General features: G+C 36.5%; 1 protein-coding gene across 2 annotated transcripts in view; it reads right to left on the bottom strand.

Moving 5' to 3' along the window:
- Positions 1-14,700, bottom strand: part of HERC3 (HECT and RLD domain containing E3 ubiquitin protein ligase 3) — a 99,901-nt gene that overhangs the window by 36,675 nt on the left and 48,526 nt on the right. For both annotated transcript variants that reach the window (XM_019741102.3, XM_074323616.2), the window contains exons 11-16: positions 11,879-12,003; positions 5,692-5,751; positions 3,038-3,149; positions 2,443-2,632; positions 550-713; positions 304-417 (exon numbers count right to left, since the gene is read on the bottom strand). In XM_019741102.3, coding sequence (XP_019596661.2) covers positions 304-417; positions 550-713; positions 2,443-2,632; positions 3,038-3,149; positions 5,692-5,751; positions 11,879-12,003 — 765 coding nt within the window. The remainder of the gene's footprint in view (positions 1-303; positions 418-549; positions 714-2,442; positions 2,633-3,037; positions 3,150-5,691; positions 5,752-11,878; positions 12,004-14,700) is intronic.

Raw genomic sequence — 14,700 nt, 5'->3', positions numbered from 1 at the left:
ACCAATTCTACTTTCTGTTTCTATGAGTGTGACTACTTTAGATACCTAGATTTTTTTTTTTTAATGTTAACAACTAATTAAAATTTATACTATTCCGCGTGACTACCTATTTATGACTCCTCATGCCCATTTGTGATAACTCAAAGCACTTCAAAGTTTCAAGAAGGCATAAGCCAGTGGATAAAACCGAGGTGTGACACTAACAGCAGTCAAAGACAAATTATAGGGCTCAGAGTGTTTTTTTAATCTTTATTTGTACTCTGAGAAAAGACTAAAGAAGATATGCTTTACATGAATTCTTACCATGCCTGCTTGATGCAAGAACCACATGAGGTAGTCTTCCTGAATGTCCACAAGACTGGAAATCTCAGGAATGTAAAATGTATCATATTCCACGTGTTTCACTTTAAGATTTACCTGATGAAGAGCAAAATAAGGATGACTGAAAACCCAGACAATTGGAAAATGTCTTCCCATAGAACACTCAGCAGAATATCTGACCCTCCCATCTATTCACCCCTCTCCCTACTGGCTCCGCTCTATGCTTACCTTATATAATTTCTCCAAGAGCTTAAGAGCTGCTGTAATGTAATTGTTAAACAGCACGGGAATTAAGAATGTCTTTCTTCCTCTCAGTAGATAAACAACTGCATCTTTATAGAGGTTTACCAGCTTCATGAAATATTTCGGGCATACCTGAGACCACCAGTTATCTTTAGAAAGAAAGAAAAGACATACTTCAACATATAATCTTGATCAGGTATTTATGTCTTCTGCCTACTAGCTAAAAACAGCTCCAGCTAGAACATGAACATTTGTCTAAAATACAGTTTCCCAAAATTGACTTTAAAAAGAACACATTAAAGCATTTCTGGAGAGAGCAGCAGCTGTACAGGAATCCATGGAGCTTTTTTTGTAAAGCTGATCTGATTTTTTTCCTCAAAGACTCATTCAAAAGACTAATCTACAAGTTCAATTCCAAGGGTACATTTCGACAAGATGCTAAGACACATATTTTGTGCAGGAGCATTCATATATCCTAATCCTTTCAGCCCTCTTCTCAGCCACCACACCTAAATCCTATATCAGGGATGCAAATGACCACACACCCCAAGAGGCGTGATTAGTCGAAAAACTACCATTTCTGCTTCTCACCAAACAATGCTTTCTCATAACCCGACAAGAAAACTATACCACTGACTTTGTCAGAAATAAATTCAGCCATACTGAATATTGAAAAGATAAAATAATATGATGTCTGAGATTTTTTTTAAAAAATCTCCCAGCAAAAATAAAAAGGTGGGTGTAGGGGGAATAAACAAAAAGGGCAAAATACTGATAATCGTGAATGTGTGTGATGTGTACCCATAGTGTTCTCCCTACATTCGAGTGCTCTCTTAAGTTTAAAGTTCTGTAATTGGAAGTTAAAAACAAATTAAGTGTGATCTCTTTGTGCCATCCTACCTGGAAAAATTAAAATAAAAAAAACAAAACTTAAAAGTCAGGTACTATATTCCTTCACAGATTGCCAGCTCTCTACCTCACAGTCTATTAAAACACCTGAGAAAATATGTCCCAAAAAGCTTTTGACCTTAAAAGAATTAAGGGCTAACATATTACTAGTGCTTTCATTATTATTTCTGTTTCTATGTCTTCTGCAAAGGTGGAAGCAACATGAGCCAGTATTCCATCCTTAGGAATGCAAGTCTCTTTACTCATGGGGAGACCACACTCAAGTAACATCCTAGTCCATATGCAATGCAGAAGTTACTGAGCTGCAGTGAACACCTAAAAAAAATTTACCAGGAAAAAAAAAAGGAATAAGCCAGGTGATAGACTTTCTGCACTTGATTAATAAAAACATCTCAGGCGCTACTCCCATTAGAGACACTCTCCAATTCACTGAGGAACGGAAGGTTCTTATCTCAGCAAAGTGTCCGTAGCCTGCAAAAATCAGTGTGGACTCAACTGTCCTAAAAAAGAAAAACAAAACAAACATTTGGTAAGGCTCCACCTGGTCATTTCCTTCCTCTCTTTTTTTAGAGACCTGTGTATCACCAAAACTGTTCATTTCACTCCCACCCCCTTCATAAGGTATAGGAGGAAAAGCCAGTTGATGGACATTACTTTTTAAGGCACTATTTACTAGCAAGTGTAGGAGAAGAAAAAAATAGTTTAAAGTTGGATAATCTAACTTTGTGAATATTTAAAAGTCAAGATCAGTCTGGAGTGAATGATTTCAAGTAACTGAAATTATGGTTCGATTTGTTCAAACTGCAAATATGGCCAGTTAGAAATTAACAGCAAAAAAAGAAAGGTTTAAATGTTAAAGATACTAAATGGCAACAAATAGATTCTTGGATCTCAATCTGCCAAGAGCCAGTGGTCACACCAATAAAATAAAAAGCACAAAACCACTGGTATGAAGTTGAGCAAATTCACCTAATACTTTGCTAGGGTTTGTGTCCAGCCGCAGAATGGCCATAGCCAGGGGAATAGTCAGCGTTATGTAATACTTGGAATCCTGGAGCAGGGGAAACTCAGGTAGTATTAAATAGATTCTCATAGCTTCAACATCTGGTGGTGAACTTGACAACTGAGGAATCAGGCAACTTTCAAAGCTGTTTAAGATCTGCATAAGAAAAAAGAGTATTGAGCAATTCAAACATACATGAGATCTAGTTACTTATCTCTAATTGATATGCTATTTGATAGACTCTCAACTCTCATTCATTCAGTATACACTGAGGACCTCCTATGAGCCAGGCACTGGTCTAGTTACTCAGGGTACATCAGAGAAAAGAAAAGCCAAAGATCCCTGCCCATGCAGACCTTACACTCTGGAGGGGCATTTCCGAAGAAACGTTTAGGACAAAAAGAAAGCTAAAGGTAGGTCAAATTCCCAAAGTGAACATTTTACTGAGTTAAGGTTTATACAAGACTTGCCTTTTCTTTTTTTTTTTCTCTTGAAAGTTGAATTATTGCAACGGGAAAAATGCTTTTTTCAACATGCACTTTGTCAATGTAAAGAACATACCTGTTCTAGAATCATGGAATGCTGGGAGTTCATTAACTTCTCAAATAACACTCTGGTTGAGTTCAGGTCAATCCCAGGGACTCTGGGGCTTGTTTTAAAATGTTCATCAATTCTAAACAAACAAAAACAAAATAATTAGTAATGAAAGAAAAACAAACACGCTGATAGGAATTGTGAACAGGTAAACAAAACAGCTTGTCCATACTGATCAGATTTAAATGTCACCTAGCAGATAATATGCACAAAAATACTACTCTTTGGGGAAAATCTGACAGAATAAGCCTCTCTGGAATCCCTTTTTCAACATATTCTTAAAATTTTCAAGTCTTTTTTCCTCCAAGTCAAAGCACAAGGATCGTCATTACAATTCGAGGCCATCTTGACGTTTCTAAGCAGTATTATTTCCTTGATTTACTCTTGTGTTTTTGCCTTTATATGTAATTGTGTTACACTGAACTAGATGTGGATACTACGCTCAGATGCGAAAAGCATCCCCAGTGCAAACAGGACCACTCATCAACAAATGGGAGGTAGAACCTCCCTGTTTAAAGCTTTTCTTAACAAAGTATTTTTTAAAATCAGATCTACAACTAATGCAAAGTTAGTGTTTTTCTCAGTTAACACAAGGGATACAATTAAATTCACCCAAGGATTAATTTAACTGCTATTGTTTTTAACTTCCTAGCAACTAATCATTTTTCCAACCTTAAATAAAGTCTTAGGCCTGTTAGAGACTTAGAAAATGTCTGTTTTAAATTTCCACTCTTAAATATACCATATCTATTAATTACAAAAGAACTATCTATTTGCAAAATAGGCTTCTGTTTATGAGTAATGGACATATTCAGACAGTCTTAATGCCCTCTGACAGCAATGTTAAAATTTAGAAAAACAAAGTAGAGTTTCTAACATTTCTTTTAAAAATCATAATGCTTGGGCTTTGCTGATTATTTTTTCTTCTAAAATAATTGTTCTTCTAAAAATAAACTGGCCCAAAATATAAAAATTGATTCTGGGGCGGCCGGCTGGCTCAGTTGGTTGTAGCGCAGTGCTCATAACACCAACGTTGCCAGTTTGATTCCCACATGGGCCAGTGAGCTGCGCCCTCCACAACTAGATTGAAAACAATGACTTGACTTGGAGCTGATGGGTCCTGGAAAAACACCCTATTCCCCAATATTCCCCAATAAAATTTTTTTTAATTTATTCTGGTGTCCCATATGTAACTTTCCATATGCTTAGATGTAATTTTTGCTAATCTGTTAAGAAAAAAAAAAAAGAAACACAAAATACAAAAAGGAAAAAAGAAAAATGAAAAACAAAAGATTCCCTCTGCATGTATTTATGCTGGTCTTCATTTTAATTGGTTTCCTATGATGCTGGAAGAGGAAGACTCCTCAAATAGCACCGCTGTCGGTTCAAAAAAAAAGAAGAAAAAAAAAGCTTCACTCACAACTCTATAGAATCCATGATGCTAAGGAGGGATATCCTAACACTCCTGGCCAAGAGCCATTCCCAGCCTTCATAAAAGCTGTCCTTCTAGAACAAGGTTTCTCAGCCTTGGCCCTACTGCCTTTTGAGGCAGGATAATTAATTCTTTGTTGGGTGGGCAGAATTATGAGACGCTTAGAAGCATCCCCGGCCTCTGCCTACTCAATACCAGTAGTATACCCTCCCTCACTGTAAAAACCAAAAATGTCACTAGACATTGCCAAATGTCCCCTGAAAGCAAAACCAGCCAGGTTGGGAAAGATTGTCCTAAAAGACCAGCATCAGCACAGCCCAGAATACTTTCCCCTGGCGGAAAAGGCTAAGTATTGAGTCCGAAATGAATTGGATGATCTCATTCCAGCTGCCCTAATGATATGAGTAAATGACTTAGCAATCTAACTATAACTGAAGCAAGTTTCTGAAGTGACCTCTTTCAACCCAGTTAGACATAATGGAGGATGGAGGAGTGGGATTCACACACAGAATTGAAGTGTAAGTCTTTTTGCGATTTCATTAGCCTGGTCACTGGCAGAAAAGGACTGAGGGATGGTGAGGACTTAGGACTACCAAAGAGCAAACCGCACGACAAGGCCCTTCTGCGGTATGAGATTCCCGAGGGGGATATTTGCAGAAGGGATAAAGCCAAGTCAGAAAACACTCTATTTACTACCTGGGGAGATCAACCCAAGTGTAATTTCTTGGAGAGCAGGGCTGGACCTGAGGCCAAGAAGCCCTGAAGTCTCCTTGGGCCTTCCCCCTAAGCTCACTCTTTTTGAGAAAAGAAAAACCTATGGGAAAACAAACCAAAGAAACCAAGGAGATTATTTAAAGAATGAAAAAACTCAATAATAAATACTGTACACATGGTGGAGGCAATAACATTTTAGAATACCTTGAAAAACCTTACTTTTGATTACACCAACTCTTTCTGAGATACAGTCTCTTTTGGGTAATTTGCTTCCCTGCCAACCAGGCATGACTCAGCATCGCCCTTGCTGATGTCCTCTCATTCATCATTATGAGGCATTCCAATTCTGCACAGATCAGCTTATCCACTGAATTAAGGCCAACCACCATCAAAGAGAACAGAAGTCTTTCACGGCCTTTGCTGAGTAAGTATCTGCATCACCTGTGTGTGTTTTTTAAGACTCTAAGTCACTTACTTTTTTTCAAGAAAACTTCCATTCCAACAGGCTGCAGAAGATAATATTTGAACAACACCACTGTTCAGAGAAAAAAAGGGAGAGAAGCCTTTAACAATTACAAATAAATGATTACTTAAGCATCAGCAAAAGATTAGCCATCTATTCTAGGGATTCATTAATAACAGCTCTCTTACCCAGGGGAAGCCTTGGAAAATACACATTTGCTTTAAAAAATACACATTGTGTCACATCTCAAAAAGAGCAAGAACTTACCTTTTCCATAAGTCATGATAAAATAGAGTATCAAAACTACCAAAAGAAAAACACTTGCAACTGGTAATGATCTTGAACATTCTTATACAATCAACCATCTAAGACAATCCCCACTCCACCTCCAAACATAAACATAAAATAAAACCAAAACAGAGAAGCTGTTATCTCCCAAAGAAATTATCTTTGCAAATTAATAACTGAACAACCACTTCCTTCTATTTTGTTGCCCATCTGAGAAAGAAACTGAAAAGAAGTAAAATGAATATTTATTCCTAGTACCTAGATTATACAGGTTCTGAGAAAACAGCTAGTTTCTAAGGGCCCAGAATGAAACTGCACACCACGAGCCCAGGACTCTCTTATTCAGCATGAGGAACAGTGAAGGAATTAAACAAATACTTGGTTGAGGAAGGTGCTGCAATAACTTCTGTTAATCACAGAATCTGGTCAGGAAATATCTTTAGAAATCATTTCTTCCACCCCTTCATTTTATAAATAAGAAAACTGAGAACTAGCACAGTGTGACAGTCCCAGCAAAGTGAGTCTACCTCCTCCAACCCCTCCAACAGTGACTTTAGTCCCCTTTCCCATGCCACCTTCCAGCCTGAACTCCTTGGCAGACACCTAAAGTTAGAGCAATTCTGAGGATAGACATGAACTGCTCTAGAGAAGTCTCAATGATCCTCTGGTATGCCCCAAAGTTCAGGACCTGGTCATTTACCCCACTACAATCTCTGTCATAAAGCAGATGTATTACATACATTTCTTGGAATGACCAGCACTTAGTACATAGAGTGTGGGTCATTCATTCCCAAGAATGAGAATCTCTGCAGAAAAACAGATGCTATTGAGGAAAGGCAATAAAAACGTCTAAAAATGTACAGGAAAAAAAATTCTCCTTTAAGAATAAAATAAACTTGATAAAAGGCCTCAATTCCTTTTGCTATGTATTTTTTCTCTACTTGACAGTGAATTACCATTTTAGCTAATCATTTTGAATGGGAAAATGCTAGAAATTATTCAGATTAGGTGAGATAACAACTGTCTCAGATTTCAGATGCTCTAGGACATGCATTTGAAGAAACTCTTGGAGAAAAGATGCATGCTGGAAAAAAAAGGACTACTGTATGTATGAAACTTTATTTTACATAAACTTAATAGTAACCACTCAAAAAAAAAATCTGAAACTGAAACACATAACATAAAAAAAGAGGGAAGAGAGAAAAAAATCATAGAATACCACCAAACTAAAATAACAGACAGAAACACGAAGGCAAAGAAACAATGGAGACACTGAACTACCAGAAAACAAAAGATAAAATGACTATAGGAAATCCTTACATATCTTATATCAACAATCATCGTAAATGGAAATGGACTGAAGTCATCAATAAAAAGTCACAGAGTAGCAGACTATATCAAAAAACAAAACCCAATCATATGCTGCCTTCAAGAAACACATCTCAGGCGCAAGGACAAATATAGATTCAAAGTGAAAGGATGGAAAACTACACTCCAAGCAACTGGCATCCAGAGAAAGTGGATATAACCATATTTGTATCTGACAAAATAGACTTCAAGATAAAAAAGGCAACAAGAGATAAAGATGGACATTTCATAATGAAAAAAAGGGACAATACATCGAGAAGACATAACATTTATCAATATATATGCTCCCAATCAGAGAGCACCAAAGTATATAAAGCAACTACTAACAGAACTAAAGGGAGAAACTGACAAAAACACAATTATAGTAGAAGACCTAAATACCCCACTGACAGCTATGGATAGATCATCCAAACAGAAAATCAATAAGGAACTATTAGCCTTAAATGACGCATTAGATCTAATGAACACAATTGACATTTACAGAGTCTTTCATGCCAGACACCAGACTATACATTCTTTTCTAGTGCACACAGAACATTCTCAGGGAAAGATCATTATGTTGGGACACAGAACTAGCCTCAACAAATTTAAGAAGACTGAAATCATACCAAGAATATTCTCTGACCACATGCTTTGAAATGGAGATCAACTGCAAAAAGAAAGCGGGAAAAACCACAAATATGTGGAGATTAAACAACATGCTACTAAAAAAATGACTGGGTCAAACAAGAAATAAAAGAAGAGATTAAAAAAATACATGAAAACAAATTAGAATGAAAATACTACATATCAAAATTATTGGGATGCTATGAAAGCAGTAATAGGAGGGAAATTTATATCATTGTAGGCATATCTCAAGAAACAAGAAAAATCCCAAATAAACAATGTAACATTACAGCTTAAAGAACAATAAAAAGAACAACAAATGAAACCCAAAGTCAGCAGAAAGAAGGAAATAATAAAAATTAGAGCAGAATTAAATGAAATACAGAACAAAAAGACAATAGAAAAAATTAATGCAATACAGAGCTGGTCCTTTGAAAAGATTAATAAAATTGACAAACCCATGGCTAGACTCACTAAAAAATGAGATAGAGAAAAGACACAAAGAAACAAAATCAGAAGTGAAAGAGGAGAAGTTATGATAAATACCACAGAAATACAAAGGATCACACGAGAATACCATGAAAGACTATATGCCACCAAATTCAATAACCTAGAAGAAATAGACAATTTCGTAGAAATATGTAACCTTCCTAGATTGAATCTTGAAGAACTGGAAAAATCTAAATAAATTGATCAACAGTAAAGAAATTGAAACAACCTTCCAAAAATCTCCCAAAAACAAAAGTCGAGGACCAGATGGATTCAGTGGTGAATTCTACCAAACATTCAAATGTGATTTAATACCTGTCCTTCTGAAACTCTTCCAAAAATTAAAGAGGCAATACTTCTAACTCATTTCATGAGACCAAAATTACCCTAACATCAAAGCCTGATAAAGATAACACAGAAAAAGAAAACTATAGACCAATATCTCTGATGAATACAGATGAAAAAAATCCTAACCAAAATACGAACAGATCGAATACAGTAATACATTAAAAAGATTATACATCACAATCAAGAGGGGTTCATTCCAGGGGTGCAAGGATGGTTCAACATACGCAAATCAATCACTGTGATACACCACATAAACAAAATAAAGGATAAAAATCATATGATCATATCAATAGCTGAAGAAAAAGCATTTGACAAGATACAACATCCATTTATGATTAAAACACTTAATAAAATGGTATAAAAGAAAAGTACCTCAACACAATGCAGGCCATATACAAGAAACCCTCGGCTAATACAATCTTTAATAGTGAAAAACTGAAAGCTTTCCCTCTATGATCAGGAACAAGACATGGAAGCCCCCGCTCACCGCTGTTATGAAGTCCTAGCCAGAGAAAGCAGGCAAGAGAAAGAAACAAAAGGCATCCAAATTGGGAATGAAGAAGTCAAACTCACTTTTTGCAGATGACATGATTCTTTATATAGAACACCATAAAGCAGGGTTGTCCAAACTGCGGCCCGCAGGCCAACTGTGGCCCATGATCCATTGTTAATTGGCCCGTAGCAAATTCCAAAAATATATTTAGTTTACTTAAATAAACCAGGTGAGTCAATACGTACTTCACCTCGAGTGAGTGGCCTGGCTGTTTGTATATTTTACCGCATATGGCCCTTGGTGAAAAATGTTGAAAAAAGTCTGGGCACCCCTGCCATAAAGACTTAACCAAAAACACTATTAAAAAACAATAAACAAATACAGCCAAGTTGCAGGATACAAAAATCAATGTACAAAAATCCATTGCATTCCTCTATCCTAACAATGAAATTTCAGAAAAAGAAATGAAAAAAAAATTCCTTTTGCAATTGCAACAAAATGAACAAAATACCTATGAATAAACTTAACAAAGGATATGAAGGACCTATACACTGAAAACCGTAAGACATTATTTAAAGAAGTTGAAGCAGATACAAAGAAATGAAAAGGCATTCCATCTTCATGGATTGGAAGAATCAACAGAGTTTTAAAATGACCATATTACCCAAAGCAATATACAGATTTAATGCAATCTCCATCACAATCCCTAATGTCATTTTTTTAACGAAATAGAACAAAAAAATCATCAGATTTGTACGGAATCACGAACATCCTGAAATAGCCAAAGCAATCCTGAGAAAAAAGAACAAGGCCAGTGTCACACTTCCTGACTTCAATTTATACTACAAAGCGACAATAATCAAAACAGCATGGTATTACAGAAAAACAGACACATAGACCAATGGAATCGAATTGAGACTCCAGAAAGAAACTTACATATATATGGGTGGACAATTTTTGACAAAGGAGCCAAAAAACATATAATGGAGAAAAAGAATGCCTCTTCAAGAAATGGTGATGGGAAAACTGGAAAGCCATGTGCAAAAGAATGAAACTAAGCTTCTATCTGTCACCGTATACCAAAATTAACTTAAAATGGATGAAAGATCTAAACATAAGATCTGAAATAATAAATTGCATAAAAGAAAACATAGGTACTAAATTTATGGACCTTGGGTTCAGAGAGGATTTTATGAATTTCACCCCAAAAGCAAGGGAATTAAAGGCTAAAATAAATGAATAGGATTATATCAAACTGAAAAGCTTCTGCACAGCAAAAAAAAAACCATTAACAAAACAAATAGGCAACCAACTGGATGGAAAAAGTTAGCTGCAAACCACACCTCCAATAAGGGGGCTAATATCTAAAATATATAAAGAACTCATACACCTCAACAACAACAAAGTAATCCAATTAAAAAACAGGCAGAGGATCTGAACAGACACTCTCCCAAGGAGTCATATAAACAGCCAACAGATATATGAAAAGATGCTCAACTTCACTAGCTATTAGGAAAATGCAAATAAAAACCACAATGAGATACCACCTCACACCTATTAGAATGGCTATCATCGACAAGACAAATAATAAGAAGTGTTGGAGAGGTTGTGGGAAAAAAGGAACCCTCATACACTGCGGGTGGAAATGTAAATTAGTACAGCCACTATGGAAAACAGTATGGAGGTTCCTCAAAAAATTAAGACTAGAATTACCATACAACCCAGCAATCCCTCTTCTGGGTATTTACCTCAAAAATCATGAAAACATTTATCCATAAAGATACATGTACCCCTGAGTTCATTGCTGCATTATTCACAATGGCCAAGATATAGAAACAACCAAAGTGTGTTTCGATAGATGCTGGATAAAGAAGATGTGGTACATATATACAATGGACTATTACTCGGCCATAAGGAAAGATGAAATACTGCGATTTGCGACAACATGGATGGATCTTGAAACTATCATGCTCAGAGAATAAGTCAAAAAGAAAAAGCAATGAAATGTATGATTTCAATGATACGTAGGATATAAAACTGAAGGCAACAAATGAACAAGACACAAAAACTCATAGACATAGACAATAATAGTTTAGTGGTTATCAGAGGGGAAAGGAGAGGGGGAGGTAAAAGAAGGTAAAGGGGGTCAAACATATGGTGATAGAAGGAGAACTGACTCTGGGTGGTGAACATACAATGTAAAATACAGATGATGTATTACAGAATTGTACAGAATTGAAACCTATATAATTTTACTAACCAATGTCACCCCAATAAATTTAATAAAAAAGAAACAAACAAACTCTAGAGGTTAAACAGTAACAACACTGAGTTTTCTTAGCAAAAAGGCTAACTCAGGCCCTCATCAGGATTGCTAAGACCTGAACAAGGCAGGCTGAAGAATACACTCTCTGAGAGAATGGGGGAGCAACCTATTATGTTACTTAGGACACCAAATCCTGAATAAATATGTGCAAAAAATTGATTCCCTAAAATGTAAAACACCATTTATATTCACAACCTCAATACGGAAGTAGGGAAAGTCACTAAGCTAAAAGATTCCAATAAACTTTGGAAAAAATGAAATGCAAACAAGCAGTCACATACTTGATTGTATTTGCGTTGTTGTGTTCTGAGAGTTTTTGTCTCCAAACTGCTATGGTTTCATCATTTATTAAACTGGTATAATGTGCTTGGTTCACAGTCCTGAAGTCAACAGCAGGAGAATAATTCTGGAGGATTAAATATAACAGTAAAAAAGAGAAATTACGTAGGACGGGTCTTTCCTCTTCTCCTTTCCTGACATAGTCTCCATTTCGTGTTGCACTTACTACAGGAGCTGGGGTGCACTGCTTAGATGCCCCCCACCCTTCAGGAGGCACTGCTAAGAGTGTAAGCTCCTAACAGCTCCCAGCTGGGCTGCTCTCCAGAAATTGCTTCACTCTTTTCACATCCAATGTCAGGGAGAGGTGTGGTACAAAGGCCCAGCCCCCTTTGTCTCAACTCAGGACTGGCTGAAAGGACATCCCAATCTCAGAGCTCCCCACTGATTGGCTGAGGACTCTGTTACACTGACTAAAATAGAAGTTCAACTTCTCCTTCTGCCCAATCCTGTCTCCTTCATCTCTAAGTGGATGTTATTCTACAGCGCACTCCCCTAGAAACTTCCTGAACATAAATCTGTCTCAGAGTCTGTCTCCCAGAGAAACCAACCCAAAACCACTTGTCCAGAATTCCTTCCCCTCTGCATTGAATCACTTAACATCAAAGTTTTTAAGGTATTAATCCTTTGCCGTAACTGTTCTCTGAACTCCAAAAAAATGTAAACAAGTTCACTTATAATCTATATTGCAAATAAACTACAAAAACTTAATGACTCTAATTTCTTGCTCCAAGTATATATAACTATAAATATGTAACGAAGGGGGCAAAAAGGACATGTGAATAATGGCCTTGAAAATTCTTCCAGCACTGTACACCCTTTATTCAGTGAGATGTTAAAAACAATATAAACACTTTCCTTTTCTAAAATTTTTCCTTTCAATATTCTTGATCTAGAACTAAGAAAAAGTTGAAAGTGCTTTATATTGGTCACCAGAAAAGAGGAAAAAAGTAATATTAAAGCATTCATCCATCAATTCATAAGATGATCATTTTTTCTCCTTTGTAACTACACATAAAACCACAATTTTCAAAGTAAATTTTCTTGTTTTTTTTCCTATAGTTATGAGTTAAGATATCATTATAAAGAAAAAGAAGGGCATGTAACAAATCAGAGATGCCTACCAAAGTTTTTGATCATCTGGTTGTTGATCATTATTTGACTAAAATGGCCACAGACATCTACTGAGAGAGCAAAAGTCTGTTGAATTACACACAGAAAAATTGTAACACAGAGTAGACACTTGGGCACGTACAAACAGGACTGCCTCTCCATTCTGGTTTTAAAACTATTGTTATAGAAATTTTAATTACTTTCTTCATTAAAGGGGCAGCTGACCATAGACTCTCACACATACTTATAATAAAATATAGACAGGGAACTATTTTCTCATTCTTTACTCCATGTCCAATAAATCATAGACGCCTTGGATGAAGTACAATTTCATAATCACCTAAAGACTTAAGAAAAAGCATCAATTTTCCATGCCTTCTAATTACATACAGGCCAAAAAGAGAAAAAAAATGGTCTAGGACAGTGTTTCTCTATGTTGGCCACACTTTGGATCACCAGACCTTTCACAAATCCTGGAGGCCAGGTCACACTGTAGACCAATTTAAATCAGAACCTCTAGAGGCATCATGTTTTTAAGGCCCCCAGGTGATTTCAATGGGCAATCAAGGCTGAGAATAACTGTTCTAGGAAAAAGAGTATTATGTCACCTAGCAGGCTTTCACAACTCTCCCTCCCTCCCTCCCTCCCTCCCTCCCTCCCTCCCGCCCTCTCTCTCTTTCCTTCCCTCTCCCTTCCTCATCCCCCTTCCCCCCTTTCTCAACCACATTTCCCCTCTTCAATCCCATCCAGGGAACAAGATGAAAGGAAAAGGAGGTTACGGCTTACACTCCGTAAATTGCCAAAACCTAGAATCAAATGTAGCAAAGGAGTATCTGAACATAACTCCTTCCCTCCTTTCTTCTATCTCAGGCCTGGCATTGATGAATGAGTCAGCATTTTACAAAAATGGAACCTGTTACTACACAGATGTTTTCTCTTAGTTCTTTACATGATTCCTCAAGTGATACAGTAACAGGGTAAACACGATTTGATCAGTCTCTAGCTAAACAAAGATCTATCGTTAATAACTTAAGTATAAAAGTATAGAGGTTTCAGTTTTTTAAAAAATAGCAAGACCTTCCTAAGTAATATTCTATTTCTAGTTTCTTTTTTCTGTTATCTTACATTTTTAATGCATACCACTCTTAATAGCTTTTCAAACTTTAACCTGCCCTGTTTCACTAACACTACAATAAGTCACTTCCTTCTCATCAATGTTTTCTTCGCCAGTTCCTTATAGTAAGTTTAAAATCCAGCTACATATTAGATACCATATTTATAAAAGGAAGAAAACTAAATTTTATGTTGAATTGCCCAGAAAATTAAAGTTGGATAATATTCAAATCAATGCCCTAGGATAATTAATACTTCAAACTCTACTATTTGTGGACAAAAAATTATTAACATGAAGAGATTCAGTGCTTTTCCTACTTCGCTTTATTGGCATCTTAAAGAAACACAAAATCATCTCAGCTTTCCTCCAGATTTCTCTGTGAGGCCCTGAAGCTGGAGCCTAAAATAGGTGTAAAGCCAGAGTTCCAAACCACGACAGATGGTGGCACTAAACAGAAACTTCTCCAGACTGTGGACCTGGGAGCTACCTAATTGTTTGTCAGTTTTATATCCAACCCGCAGGCTCAAGCTGCACCACAAC

Source organism: Rhinolophus sinicus, chromosome 1 (genome assembly GCF_057876585.1).
Source record: "Rhinolophus sinicus isolate RSI-liver-muscle chromosome 1, RSI-T2T, whole genome shotgun sequence".
NCBI lineage: Eukaryota > Metazoa > Chordata > Mammalia > Chiroptera > Rhinolophidae > Rhinolophus > Rhinolophus sinicus.
Note: the sequence above shows the minus strand (reverse complement) of the source record. Positions and strands in the feature narration are given on the sequence as shown.